The 15,854-nt window shown below is 40.8% G+C and overlaps 1 protein-coding gene across 1 annotated transcript in view; it reads left to right on the forward strand.

Annotated features, from left to right (window-relative positions):
- Positions 1 to 3,672: 3,672 nt before the first annotated feature.
- The window catches only part of LOC144492383 (NADPH oxidase 2-like), a 32,550-nt gene continuing 20,368 nt past the window's right edge, over positions 3,673 to 15,854 (forward strand). The window contains exons 1-3 of the mRNA XM_078210388.1: positions 3,673 to 3,717; positions 3,827 to 3,922; positions 9,802 to 9,912. Of these exons, the coding sequence (XP_078066514.1) occupies positions 3,673 to 3,717; positions 3,827 to 3,922; positions 9,802 to 9,912 (252 nt within the window). The remainder of the gene's footprint in view (positions 3,718 to 3,826; positions 3,923 to 9,801; positions 9,913 to 15,854) is intronic.

The raw sequence follows: 15,854 nt of genomic DNA on the forward strand, positions 1-15,854 counted from the left end.
CTTGACGATCAAGTGTGGACTTTAACCTAGTGTTGTGAGACCTTGTCAGTGACATTTGCATCCCATGAACAAAAACAAATTGCAAATATAACAATGAGCAAGAAAAAAATACAGAAAGCATCCAGAGGATTGAAATTCAGCTGAGCATTATTTTTTGTGGTTGGTTACTGCTTATCTATGTGTGTTAAACAAATTAATTTACTCTTTAAAAATAAATGGGTTGATTTTGTTAAAATAAGGCACAAGGAATGTTGCTCAAACACTCGGGTGGCATTTCAACCAGGCCTATCAGGTAAGGCCTCTGATAAAGCTCATAAAAATGTAGCCAAGTGTGACATTACAGGAATTAGATGACCAGTAAGGGGTATTAAGCTTGGCAACCCTTGCAGTATTTCTCTGTTTAAAGATTCTGTGTGTTCCCAATCTTTCAGGATTTCAGGAAGTGGTGTGATACTTCCTCGTGGTTGCTTTAGCTCAATTAATTTTCTCATTCCTTTCAAAAACTCTTATCACTCAACCAACTCACCTGATTCATGTTTGTGCAGATAAGAGTTGAGGCTTGAGGTAATTCCCTAACATAACAACCCGTCTGGGAAAACACTGACTGGAAGCTGGAAACTTCCTTATTGGAAGGGAGAAAAATGTCAGTGTGAAAATCAGTCCCGTTTTCACAGACTCCCTCACTGTCAATTTAAAAGTTTCAGCTGAGACATCTTAGCATTTTTCCCTTTTTATGTTTCCTATTGTGTTTCAGCATTTACCCACTGTGGATGTCAGGGCTGAAATAAAGAGTTAAACAAAAAGTATAAGTTACATCCAATGAAGTACTTGATCATCTCAGTCCAAACCTATCTATATAATGTTCCGTTCCAACAAGATAGTAATCCAAAAGCAAAATATTGTGGATGCTGGAAACCTGAAACAAAAACAGAAAATGTTGCAAATGCACAGTGGTCCGTAAAGCATCGTAAAGTCAGAAACAGAGGTTAATCTTTCAGGCTAATATCTTTTCATCAGAACTGGAAGACGTTAGCGGCGTAACAGGTTTCTAAGAAAGTTACAGGCAGGTAAAGGTGGGAGGAGAGGGAAGAACAAAAGGGAAGGTCTGTAACAGAATGGAAGGCAAGAGAGATTAAACTGCGAAAGGGGTGATAGTGGAGGATTTTTTAAAAAGGTAGCGATACAAATATAAGAAACAAAATCTGGATCTATACACAGGGGTAAAATTTGTTTGTGTCATGCCGTTAGACTTGATTCACTTGGGACAGGCAGTACTACAGGTCCTAAGCTATGTGGTGTTCTTCATTGGTATGATTGAAGAATGCCACACTGCCCCAGTTAAACGACATAAGTCTGTGTACAGTAGCAGCAATGCACAAGCCAATATCTCCCCTTCAGATTCTAATCCAGTGTTGTTTGAAGGCGCTCGTCAATGCAACAATACTCCTTTATGATATACGCTCCTGTGGTCACATAGACAAATATTGCCAAAATGTTTACAATGGTTTTAATGCTAGCCCTCCTTCCCCCACCACAACTCTCCCACATTACTGAGCTCAGGCTGTGTCAGACTGTGCTGTACGTAAGCTGTATGATTTACTGCATCATTACCTGTACTAAATGTTATGGGCAGGTGTAGGGGAGGGTACTAAGCAGTACGCCTTAAAGCGTATAATTATGAATATCTTTCAAACAATTCCCTTTCAGTCTTCAACTGAGTAGCAATTTAATAATAAGCTGCAGGATGTGCGACCGATACATTTACTTGAAACCTATAATGATTTTTTAATTGAAAATGCAAAGACGTTACTGCCATTTCAGTCTAGGCTATCATGGTTACAAAATCATTATTTTTTTGGAAAGCAATAAAAGAGGGTTAGTAAAAGGTGCCTTTTCGTTAGGAAGAGTGACATTCATCTGCATGTGAGAATTTGTCGTGTTTTCTGAAGTCTCTGGTCTAAAATTTGAGAAACCCAAGATCAGCTGGAAAGGGATTTTGTCCTAATACGAAATTATTTTCAAACCTTCATAGAGTTCAGTGCAAGGATAACCGGAGAGTCATTCAAAGCAGGGAAGTCCCAGGTCTGATATGTCTTTGCCGAACTCAGTCAAGCAATGGTTCAAACTGAGAGTTAAATGCTGCAGATGCTGGTAAACTTTCATCAGGTCATCAACCCAAAACCTGAATTTTTACCAGCCCTTTGGAAATGGACTGGGAGGCAGGAGGATGATAAAATGGCAGTGGAAGGTATTGGGAGGGATGCCCAATGTCTGCTCACCACTACAGGATTCTCAGGGTGGGAAGATCAGCGGAGTGGCCACCCACTAATCAATGCCTGGGGGCGGCCAACTAAATTTCACTTCCTGCCCTCATTAGCATGTTACCAGTGTTGGGATAGATGTCTGTCCTGAGCGAGACTGCCAAATAAACTATGGTGGTTTATTAACATGTTCCAGCCTTCCTTAATGGTCCACGGTGGTTCCCTCCAGTGGCAATGGCTGCCTTGTGTCTTTGAAGCCGCAGCTGGTGGATTCACCCTTCCAATTGCTTGTGCTTTCCTGCCTTGCCACAGAAAATTAAAATAAATTAACCTGGCCCTTGGGGTCTCTTTAACATGGAGGCACACTCTTCTTCCTGCAGCCTTGGCAATATCCACCTCTATCAAGAAACACGCAGCTGGGAGGCTGGAAACGGTAGCACAGTGGTTAGCATTGCTGCTTCACAGCACCAGGGACCTGGGTTCGATTCCTGGCTTGGGGCACTGTCTGTGTGGAGTTTGCACATTCTCCCCGTGTCTGCGTGGGTTTCCTCCGGATGTTCTGGTTTCCTTCCACATTCTGAAAGACGTGCTGGTTAGGTGCATTGATCCGAACAGGTGCTGGACTGTGGCAACCAGGGGAATTTCACAGTAACTTCATTGCAGTGTTAATGTAAGCCTTACTTGTGACTAATAAATGAACTTTAACTTTTGTGTGGCTCTGATGGTAGCACGCTTATCTCTGGTTCACCAGGTTATACTTTCAAGTCTCACTCCAGAGCTTGAGCACAAAAGTTAAGGTTGATAATCCGGTGAAGTACTGGAGGAATCCTGCACTTTTGGAGGGGTTAGGTTTCGATTGAGTTGTTAAACTAAGGTCCCATCTATCTCCTCAAGTGGAAGAGCCTATGGCACTATTTCGAAGAAGAACAGGAGAGTTATCCTTGGTGTCCAGCATTTATTCTTCATTCAACATCACAAAAACAGATCAAGTGATTATTATCACGTTGCTGTTTATGCAAACTTGCCGTGCACAAATTGGCTGCTGTGTTTCCTACATTATAACAATGACTACACTTCAAAAGTACAGTAAGGTGCTTTGAGACAACTGCTGGTCAGAAAAGGTTTTATATAAATGCATATAAACATAATATCAAAGGCATTTAATTGTGAAGTGCTTTGTGAAGTTTTAATGTGACATAAATCAAGTATTCTTTAATACTTCCTGACAAAGACAAGCGTGAAATACAGGAATAAACAAACAGAGAGGAAGGGAGAATTGATTTTGCAATAGAATCAACTGCTACTTCCTTGAAGCATGGGTTAGCCAACACAGTTCCCCGCCTCTTCTATTAAGTATAAAATCATGCTGCAATTGCTTTATCACCAGTTGAATTACAGAAGCTTCGGAATCATGAGCAACTGGGTGATTAACCATGGACTGTCCGCCCTGGTTATTGTAAGGAGAACATTTAGACTACTTTGTTGAATCTATTAACTTCAATCGCAATGGTTGGAGAAGAGCTTGCTGCTGAGTTGAAGTAATCTCTGTAATCTTTTACTCATAGGTGGTGTGGCTGGGAATCAACATCTTTCTGTTTGTGTATTATTACATGCATTATGAATACAATCCAAAATTCCAGTACACGAGAGCAATTATTGGAGTAAGTACTCACACTTTCGTTGTTTCTTGATGTTCAGTTTCATGTCTGTAATGTTTCCTTCACCATTGAGCAATTAGATAAACCTCTTTGACGTTTTTTCCGAAATGAAGTTTGACAAGAATGTTTATAGCTGATGAGTAACTGAAAATCGCTGCAATATCTGATAGATGTGTCATAGTAAATGGAACACACTGAATTGATCTCACATAGATATGAAGGTGGTACATTGTGCGACTGCAGAATATAGGGATTGTGCCCTGTGGGGCAATGGGATATGGAGTAAGTGCACTATAAGGCAGTGGGATATAGAGATGGCGCCCTGTGTAACAGTGGGATACAGAGAGGTTTCACTATGGGACATTCGGAAACAGAAAGGGTGCACTGCAGGGCAGTGGGAATCAGAAAATGTGCCCTAAGTGACAATGGGATACAGAGAGAGTTCACTGTGAGACAGTACAACATGGAGAAGGTACCTTGCAGAATACAAAGCGAATGTCCCATAGGAAGTTAGGATAGAAGTGAACTGGGGGATATGAGGTAGCTCATTTGTTCCACAGTTGCAATGTTAACTTGGCCATATTTTTGAGTTTGCTCATTAGATAATTTGGATAATTATCTAATGAGTTTTCTCATTAGATAATCATTGGATAATTTTATTTAGAATTCAGCTTTAAGAATACAGTAGAAAATGAGTACCATATGTATAAGACTGCTTTGTATAGCCATACAAGAAGGTCTGGAGTCTCAGTTGTTCTTTTTCATAGTTGGGAAAATGTCCCAATCCAATCATTTCTTTATGTTGATTTGTAATATTATTTCTCCACAATATAAGAACTCTGGGGACTTTCTGAGAAATCACCTACTTTTATTAGAAATGTCACTTCTTGGGGAAGACACAGCCACCAGTCTCGAAGCCACAATCCTGTAAATGTTAGCCAATAATTCCCACTTGTCAACTGCACCTTCCACAGGTACTTGGAGAGAATTAATCTTGTCAAGAATTTTGACACAAATAGGATAGAAAAGGGGAATTAGACATTAATTTCTGCAGTAACAACAGACTCTGTTCAAAGCCTGAGTTGCAGGTGTTTGGCAGACTGAGCCAAATTAAAATCCTGTTAAATTTAAATCCTGTTCAATCCTGTTCAGCTTTTTTAAAGAATTGAACATCACATCATGTATGCACCATGCTCTTCCCAGCAATTACAATGTTCAGATTTCTTCAACTTACATGACCAAATATAGTGTTGACAAAATGTTGCCCTTGGCTCCAAATTTGAAATGAACATTGCTTAGTAGAAACAACAATGCATTGCACAACCGACATGTTATAATTATATGTAATACCACAGAACATTCTCATGGATACATAATATGCTACGTACTAACGGAACATCAGACACATATGTAAACCAGCATCTGGAATAAGGGAACGTTAGAGTCATTGTAGTAAAGTGATACAAGTAATTCAAAGTAGAATAGAGTTAATACAAGAGAAGTAAAGACATGGCAGGGCAGCTCTGAATGGAATGCGTGTCCTGTAATATGTGTGAAGTCATAGGGTGGAATTTTCCTGGCCTGCCCGCCATGGGAATTGTAGCAGGCTGGACATGAACCAAAGAATTGATTAAGAAGGGGGAAATAGAGTATGAAAGTAACTTAGCGGGGAACATAAAAACTGTAAAAGTTTCTATAGGTAAGTAGAGAGAAAAGATTAGCAAAAACTAATGTAGGCCCCTTACAGTCAGAAACAGAAGAATTCATAATGGGGAACAAAGAAATGGCTGAGGAACTAAATCGTACTTTGCTTCTGTCTTCACAAAGGAAGACATGAATAATGAGCTGGACATCCTGAGAGAAACAGGCTTTTATTGAGGAGCTGAAGGAAATCAGTATTTGTAGAGAAATAATTTGGGGAAAATTGATGTAATTGAAAGTGGATAAATCCCCAGGTCCTGATAATCTTCATCCAGAGCACTTAAGGAAGTGGCACTGGAAATAGTAGATGCATTGGTGTTCATTTTCCAAAATTCTTTGCACTCTGAACTGGTTCCTACAGATTGGAGGGTAGCTCATGTAAGCCCGCTATTCAAAAAAGGAGGTAGAGAGAAAAAAAAGAACTATAGACTAGTAAGCTTAACACCAGTACTGGGGAAGTTGCTAGAGTCCATTATCAAGGATTTCATAACTCAGCATTTAGAAAGCAGTGGTATAATCAGGCAAAGTCAGCATGGATTTACAAAGGAGAAATCATGCTTGACAAATCTATTGGAATTCTTTGACGGTGTAACTAGTAGAGTTGACTCAGGAGAATTGATGGATATGTTTTAGTTAGACTTTCAGAAGGCTTTTAACAAGGTCTCACATAGCAGACTACTCGGAAAAGTTGAAAGGCATGGGATTGCGGGTAGTGTCTTGAGATGGATAGAAAGCTGGTTGGTAGATAAGAAGAAAGAGTTGCCATAAATGGAACTTTTTCTGACTTGCAGCCAGTGACTAATGGAGTAGCACAGGGATCTGTGCTCGGGCCCCAACGATTCACATTATATCAGTGCTGCAGAAAATGGATGTCTCAGAGGATTCAAGGACAGAATCAATTGAGCTAGAGCTAAGGAACAAAAAGCTGCAATTACATTGCTCAGTGTAATCAACAGCCCAGCAACTAGCGAGAAGGATGTAGAAGAACAAATTCGCAGGGAAATTACAGAGAGATACAAACATTATAGAGTAGCTATAATGGGGGACTTTAATTACCCAAATGTAGAGTGGGACGGTGGTAGCGCAAAAGGCTGAGAGGGGCAAATGTTCCTAGATTGTGTACGGGAAACTTTTCTGCAGCAGTAGGTGTCCAGTCCAACAAGGGTAATGCTGCTGATGTGATGTACATGGACTTTCAAAAGGCATTCGATACAGTGCCACATAACAAAATGTGAGAAAATATACAGTTCATGGAATAAAAGGAACAGTAGCAATGTGTGTATAAAATTGGCTGAATAATAAGAAGCAGAGAATAATGGTCAATGGATATTTTTCAGGCTGGAGGAAGGGTTTTGGTGATGTTCCTTAGGAGTCGGGAATTGGGACCTTTGCCTTTCCTGATATATGTTAATGATCTAAATCTTGGTGTGCAGGGGGACAAATTCAAAGTTTGCAGATGATACAAAACGTGAAAGATTTGTAAACTGAAGAGGACAGTGTGGAACTTCAAAGGGACGTAGATAAGTTGGGTGGAGTAGGCAGATAGTTGACAGATGAAGTTTAATGAGAAGTGTGAGATGATTCATTTTGGAAGGAAGAACATGGAGAGACAATATTAAATAAGGGATAAAATTGTTAACGGGGTACAGGAGAGACGGGCCCTGGTTATATATATGCAAAGGTCATTGAAGGTAACAGGAGAGGTGGAGAGAGCGGGAGAGAGCAATTAATAAAGCAGCATCACAGACTTTCTTAATAAGGGAATACAGTATAATAGCAAGATGGTTATACTGAACTTGTATACGACACTAGTTAGACTTCAGTTGAAATATTGTGTACAGTTCTGAGTGCCACACTATCAAAAGGATATGAACGCATTGGAGGGAATACAGAAGAGGTTTTAAAGAATGCTTCCAGGGATGAGAAACTTTGGTTATGAGGATAGATCAGAGTGGTTGGAACTATTCTCCATGCAGAGGAGAAGGCTTTAAGAGGAGATTTGATAAAGATGTTCATGAGGGAGCTGGACAGGGTAAATAGGGAGAAAATGTTCCCATTCGTAAAAGGGTCAATAATGAGAGGGAAGAGATTTAAAGTGATTTTTAAAAGAAACAAACTCAATATGAGAAAACATTTTATCACACAGTAAGTGGTTTGGATCTAGAATGCACTGCCAGGAAGGGTGTGGAGATGTTACGATCCCAGTTGATGTTATAACTGGACGGGAAATCCCAGAATGGAATCCTGGCAAGAAAACATGGAGGAACAAAGTCGCAGGACCTCTAATTAGTCTTAATAACAAGAAAAAAATCATTTACACCCCCTTATCTTAACAAGTATACACAGGTTTAAGATTAGCACAGATTACAAAGTACATTTTAAGCTACAATGGCCTCATTAATACTAAGTCCCTTTCAGCACACATATTGACTATGGTCAAATACACACACTTTGCTCTGAACCCAAGTTAGCGTCTGTCAATTTCTCCTCAGAATTCCCCCAGATGATTGTCAAATGAGAGTTTCCAAACTCCACTTCCTAAAATGCACTTTAAAATCTTTGTTCACAATAATGCTTTCCATTACTGGTTTGCATTCTGAAATCCAGACCAGGTTTTCCAAATTACTCTTTTAAACAAAGCTTTTGCTCCACTTTTAACAGCAGATCCAGTATCTAGGTTTTACACCACCCCTTAAGGATTTATTTGCCTTGACTGTTGTACAAACTGTTCACAATTGCTTTAACTCTCAATTCCCAGGCTATATTAAAATGGCATCAAACTTTTGATTTACTTCTGAATTCTCCTTTCCCACTTTAAATGTGGTTACTGCAATTGTCTCTTTAACTCAGAAAACTTTGTTTACTCTTTCTTGAATTCTTCTGAACAATACCTTAGTCTCTGTTCCCTTAACTTCAGTCATCTTAAAACATTCCTTCTGTCCCAATTCCCTGGTTATCTGGAGAGTAATTGGTTCTTTGGGAAGCCTGCCTCTTTGCAACTCTCTTGTCCTGTCCAGTCTTTCTTCTGTTGAGAAATGTTCACTCCCTAGTGTCCTGTCCCAACTGCCCACAAATTAAGCTGAACTAAGAACAAAAAACCTTTCTACCTTACAAGGACCTCCAGTTGCTAAGCAACGTCTGCATACTTGTAGTGGTTTAGTCAATAAAAACACAGTTGGAATTGAACCAACCCCCATTCATACAAACACTTTTGTCTAGCATGAATCTAACTATAGGTTTTGCCCTTCCTTCCACAGAAGCGTTATATTAAACCCACTTAAAACTTTACCTTATTTCTAATGTTTACCATTACACGCATCATAGAATGCCGACAGTACAGAAGGAGGCTATTCAGTCCATCGTGCCTGCCCTGACAACTATCCCACCCAGCCCCTATCCCTGTAACCCCATGTAATTACCATGCCAATCCCCCTGACACTAAGTGGCAATTTATCATGGCCAATCCACCTAACCTGCACGTCTTTGGCCTGTGGGAGGAAACCGGAGCACCCGGAGGAAACCCACGCAGACACGAGGAGAATGTGCAAACTCCACACAGACAGTGACCCGAGCCGGGAATCGAACCCGGGACCCTGGAGCTGTGAAGCAGCAGTGCTAACCACTGTGCTACCGTGCCGCCCATTTCCCATTTTCCAGGAAGAAGGATTGCAAAATTACACCTTGTATTGTTTTAGTATGTTTCAGTATTGCTGACCTCACTATACTGTTCCTTCAGACAAAAAAATGTTCTGCAATCATAGCAACTTTTTTCAGCATCTGTCTCTACAATATTTGGAAAGGGTTCCACACTCAGAGAACTTTAAAAGATGCTGTTTATGTTACTGGATATAACACTGATGTATGTATCATATAATTATTTATAGAGCACATGGTTAGTACTAATTATCACTGATGATTTTTGTTTTAACCTGAAAAACATGGAGGTTCATAAAAGTTAAGGGCTAAGTAGGGCTGATTTTTAACTTTTACTGATGGTGGACAGAAATCAGTTAAAACACTCTGCCCAATTCAGGCAGAGGGTCTAACTAGTGTCCTGTGCACTATTCGCCACTTTCGGCCACCACCAGAAGTTAAAACTAGCCTTTAAACTCTTGTAATAAAGTTAACCCAGGCAATGAAGATTAAAAGGCTCATCTGTATTTTCCTGTGTTTACACCTAGTCTGCACTAGCCTGGGCACGAGCTCCTGCTGCCAGCCTCAACTTCAACTGCTTGTTGATTCTGCTCCCTGTGTGCCGGAATTTACTGACCTTCCTCCGAGGATCCTGCTCCGTAAGAAACATTCCTTTTTTTCCTCATCACTCCAGGAGTAACTGTGGTGTAGAATGAGATACTTGGTGATAGTTTCATTTGTGATATGATACCATTTCTCTTGTTTAACCTCATGAGTTGGCACAGTGAACAGATGTATTACTCATTGAGAAAATGATTAGTCGGATCCTAAGTTCATTGTTCTGTTGTACTGTTGCAACCTTGTTTATGTACATGAATGGGATTTCTGATTAATTTGGTGTCGGAGGGGGAGAATTTCCAGGAATTTCCCAGCACCAATATAGCTACACCCAGCTGTTACATTTTCATTCAAATTTACTTCACAAGCTAGTCAACCTGATAAATGTCTGCAATATTCAAGTGTCAGGCTTTAACCTCTCTGCAAGAGAAAGCAATTGAATCTCAGATTCTCTATATTGGAAAGAAGAACACCATGGCAGGGATAGCCTACAACTCTGCCTACAACTAAGAAATGGTGCCACTTGTCTCTGCTAGTTAAGATAAAGATTGGACATCCCATTTGAAGAATTTCAGAATCGATCATTTAGGATGCCATACTCCAGTGGGTAGCACCGTCGCACAGTGGCTCGCATTGCTGCTTCACAGTGCCACAGACCCGGGTTCGATTCCCAGCTTGGGTCACTGTCTACGTGGAGTCTACATGTTCTCTCTGTGTCTGCGTGGGTTTCCTTCGGGTGCTCCTGTTTCATCCCACAGTTTGAAAGACGTGCTGGTTAGGTGCATTGGCCATGCTAAATTATTTCTCAGTGTACCTGAACAGGCGCTGGAGTGTGGAGACTAGTGGATTTTCACAGTAACTTTATTGTAGTGTTAGTGTAAGCCTATTTGTGACACTAATAAATAAACTGTCATGGCGAAATGATGTATTTCGCTTCAGCCATTTTCTTACTGTTACAGGAACCTTTCTGAATCAAAGGGTGTAAAGTTTGCATATTTTATAAAGAAAAATGTGCCATAATGACAAGCTAGGTGCTGAAATCAAAACAGAAAATGCTGGAAATATTCAGCAGGTCAGGGAGTAAATGGTGGAGACAGAAACAAAGTTAACATTTCAGGTTGATGACCTTGCATCGGGTGTTTAATTTCCAGTGCCTTCTGGTCTCAGGACACTGACTGTGATCCAGTAACTCCTGTAAACATTATGGGAAATTTAGTGAAGGCTGGATTGGTTCAACTCTGATGTTGCCCAATGGGGATTGGCCCCTAGCACTTGTTCTCAAGGCTCACTGTGTGATTTTTAAATTTGTTTGCGGGATATGGGCATCGCTGGTTAGATTGACATTCATTGCCCGTCCTAAATGCCCTCAGGAAGGCGATTGTAGTTGAGGTATTGTACATTTCACAAGAAGTCAACACCTCCAGGAAAGGAAGGGAGAGAAATAGTAAAAGCAAACTTAAAAAAGAAAATCAACGGAAAGATTTATGGGCAGGATTTAATTGGCCTGATGGCTGTCTCACCCACCAGTTAGAGAACAAGCTGGAAACCCCTATCAGTTCTATGGTGGAGTCCCAATGGCATTAAGAGCTCTGTTGGGATTCAGGACCACAGTGGCAGAAATACGATCTGCCGAGAGCTGCCAGTCAATGGACGTGGCAGTCCCTCATTGCTATCTGTGCCACTGGGAATGGCAGCGGCTGCCAGCAATGTAATCACCAGAGGCCCAAGACTGCCAAGGGACCACAGGCCAAAGGTGAATGCAGGTGGGATAAGGATTGCCGAGTGGGTCTCATTGAAGAGGGGGGTGTCAGAGGGGGTGACTCTCAGCGGTTTCCCCTTCCTGATGCCGGGTTCTTAGGTTACGAAGCCAAGCAACAGCCACCCTCACTAACCCTTGGAGGCTTGGTCACTGGCAAACCTGAGACGGTTTGCTGGGCAGCTTTCAAAAAGCACAGGGAAGCCATGTGGTTCCCATTTTCTTGCTGAGCCACCACTGAATTGAGGTGGGCTCAGGGATAAGACGTGCCAAATGGCTCATCATTGAGACTAAATGGCATCCCACACCGGCAGTTGAGAATCCCACGTCAGTCCCTTCCTTCCTCTGACTCAATCAGGGAGGTTTTTCTGCCGCTTCTGTCAGCGAGACACTGACATGGGGCATCTCCGGTGATGAAGTAGACCCAGTTGACATGGTTGCCATCACGATGGGATTAAATTCCACCCAATCGCTGGAAACTCATGAGCATCTTGTGTCTGAATTGATAATAATCATTTTTGCCTCTTGAAATCTGATATCCTGCAGGTATTTGTGATCTGTCTGAGGATGTAGCATCTCCTTCTTTTATGTCAAATAATCCCTTAAAGAGGAAGTTGTATATTTAACCTAACCTTTGTTACGTTACCATGTCTAATTTAAATCTTGTAACTGCATTAAGTGAGTGTAGGTGTGGGGTGTAATCTTGGAATATTTAGGCTTTACTTCCTCATTGAGCTAACAATTGCAGAGACACTGAGTGTAACCTACTCAAAAATGCTAATAACACAGACACACCCAGTCACACAGAGTCACACCTAGAATTTGGCAATTGCATGGGTGTACATAACAATATAATTGAATGACACAATAATCACAGGCAATGAAGGTCAATTGACGACATTTGATTTCCTCTGTCCACTAAATTGGCCCAATTCCAGGTATTTATTACATAATTCCAGGGTTTCGTCTTCACAACTCTATCCATTCCATTCAGTGACCTCTCTATAGGGGTAATTTTAACTTTTGTCCATAATGCCAAGTGGGTGATTTTAGAGCCTCTACCTGTTATAAACTTCTCCAGTAAAGTCAATGGAGAGAAAATGGAAAGGTGGAGAATGGACTCCCAATCCATATTCCCTATTTTACATGATCACAAAAGTTAAAACAACCTCTTCTGTGTGGAAGATCCCTTCTGATTCTAGTCCTAAATCTGCCTTCTACTTGTTTGAACCTGTGAATCTGTGTCTTACTCTCACAATTTAATACAACATAATATTTTGGATATATATTTCCCTATCTCTCCACGATCTTAAGCTATGATCATCTTTCAGGTGCCTTCTTTAAAGGTTGAGAATCCCAGCTTCTCCAAACTTCCTCCATGACTCAAACCTTTGACACTGGGTCGGTCCCACAGTTCTTGTTTAAGAGGGAAGGGAATTTTCCAGTGACACTGGATTGGTAGCACACACTCACTGCCTCTCATTTCCCATCTAAAAGACAATCGTCAAAAGTGTTTGGTAGAATTGAGAGTAAAATTCGACAACACTTTTCACTTATAGCAAAATTAAAAGGAAATATTACGAACCAGCCTTCGCTTCACTTAAGATCTGATCTGTCAGCGAGTGCCTGTGTAGAGCCTGTGAATGGTGTCAGCTTCTAGGCGTCCAATACTGCAGTAACAATCCTCTCTCTCTGATCTCCTGGGCAATGGATACATCCTAGACAAAATCGCTGTATAAATTTAAGCTGAAAGCCTATGTTATAGCTACTTGTGAATTCTATTGACTCACAAATTGTTTATTTCCCATGAAATAAACCCATGGTGAAACCAATTTATGAAAATTAACAAGAACAGTGGTTAGCACTGCTACCTCACAGCACCAGGGACCCAGGTTCGATTCCTGGCTTGGGTCACTGTGTGGAGTTTGCACATTCTCCCTGTGTCTACATGGATTTCCTCCAGGTGCTCCAGTTTCCATAGTCCAAAGATGTGCAAGTTGGGTGTATTGGCCATGCTAAATTCTCCCTCAATGTACCTGAACAGGTGCCGGAGTGTGGCGACGAGGGGATTTCCACAGTAATCTCATTGCCGTGTTAACGGAAGCCTACTTGCGACTAATAAATAAACTTTACTTTACTTTTTTAAACATTATTCAGTTATAACCCTTCGGGGAAGGGACAAGACATTATTGGTGGTGGGGGTGGGGGGAGAGGCAGAAATGAAGGTGAGCGTGGGCCCCCCCCCCCAGTGTGTCCGTCCACCACTGCTCACAAGGCATAAATAATTGCAACAAAATCTGGAATTAATTTATGAGTAATACATTAAAATGAGACTTATGGACAGAGGCACATGAAGAATCTAGTGTTAATAATACAACAGGAAATCAAGCAAAAATATAGAATGTTTAAAATTAAGTATTTCAGTAGATTGGGAAAAGGAAAAAGTAAACCTTTTTACAGTAATGCAACAGTAGGGTTGATTAGTCATTAAAGGAAATGTCATGGAGGATGAAGAAATAGCAGATACTAAATTGCTAATTGAGAAGTAGAGTAAATAGATATATAAGTTGGTAGGTAAGGAAGTGCTACATGAAAAATGACAGAAATAAGTGGACAAAGTGCTGAATTCGCTGCTTTGCATTCTAGAATGATGAGGTGACGGTGAATGACGCTGGCACAGTGGTTAGCACTGCTGCCTCACAGCGCCAGGGGCTGGGGTTCGATTCCCGGCTTGGGTCACTGTCTGTGCGAAGTCTGCATATTCTCCCATGTCTGCATGGGCTTCCTCAGGGTGCTCCGGTTTCCTCCCACAGTCTGAAAGATGTGCTGGTTCGGTGCATTGGCCATGCTAAATTCTCTCTCAGTGCACCTGAACAAACGCCGGAGTGTGGTGACTAGGGGATTTTCACATAATTTCATTGCAGTGTGAATGAAAGCCTACTTGTGGCACTAATAAACTTTTTAAACTCAGGGTAATCCATTAGGAAATAGCAGAAGCTTTAATCACAATCCTTATGCACTTCTGGATATGGAATTTGTTGCTGAAGACTTGGAAGTTCCCAACATAATATCTCTGTTCAAGAAGGAAAGAGATAAAGCAGATAACTACATCCCGTCAGCCTAACATTGGTAGATGGTCAGTTTCTAGCAGTCATGGAAAAACATGGACTAATTAAGGACAACCAGCATAGATTTGTAAAAGGCAACTAGTGTTTAGCAAATATAGTAGAGTTCTTTGACAAAGTAACAGATTGTCGTGATAAAGAACACTTATGGATATTTTGTGCATGGTTTTTCAACAATAATCCACATTAATGTAGTGCCTTTAACTCTAATGAAATGTCCCAAGGTGCCTCACAGGGGTATATCAAATAAAGTATAACAACAAGCCATGCAAAGCAACATTTGGTCAGATGACCTTGGGGAAAGAAGCAAGTTTTAAGGAGTATCTTAAAGGAAGAAAGATGTAGGGAGACATTTGACAAGGTGCACATAGAAAGTTTGTTGATTAAGACAATATTATGAAAGTGGCAGTACGAATAGGAGGTTGAATAAAGCATAGAAAACAAAGAATATGGTTGACGTGCTTTTTGAACTGTAAGGATATAAACAGCTGTGCTCCTCAAGGATCGATGTCAGCATCATTGCTTTTCTCAATTGACCTGAATCCAGGTATAGAAGACACTTTGTGGAGTTTAATCCAGACAAATGCGAGGTGATACAGCTTGGAGGATCAAATTTAGGTATGAATTATACTGTAAATGGCAGAACCCTTTGGAACATTAACATACAGTGGGGTCTGGGCACGCAGGTCCACAGTTCCCTAAAAGTGGCAACACAGGTGGCCAAGGTGATTAAGAAGGCATACGGCATACTTTCCTTCATCAGCTGCCATTGGTTCACCTACACTGTGGCACTCAGCCAAATCTTTGTTCACTGCAGCGGGACCAAAGAAGCCTGCGGGTGTGAATGGCCAGAAGATTCTGGCCATTATCTGCAGGAAATGAAGATCTAGTACTTACAAGTAATATTTTCCTTTAGTTTTCACATTGATGTGAAGTTTGCAAGAAATAAAAACAAGAGAATTTTTAGAAAATAAAGTAAAGCAATTAAGCCAGACTTCTCCATCACTAAGGTAACCAAACAGGCACAAAGTAATTTACAACCTAACTAATAATGTGTATAATTTTATATTACTTCATTGCTTTGGTACATTATGCTCTTAAA

This window comes from Mustelus asterias, chromosome 4 (assembly GCF_964213995.1).
Source record: "Mustelus asterias chromosome 4, sMusAst1.hap1.1, whole genome shotgun sequence".
Taxonomy (NCBI): Eukaryota; Metazoa; Chordata; class Chondrichthyes; order Carcharhiniformes; family Triakidae; genus Mustelus; species Mustelus asterias.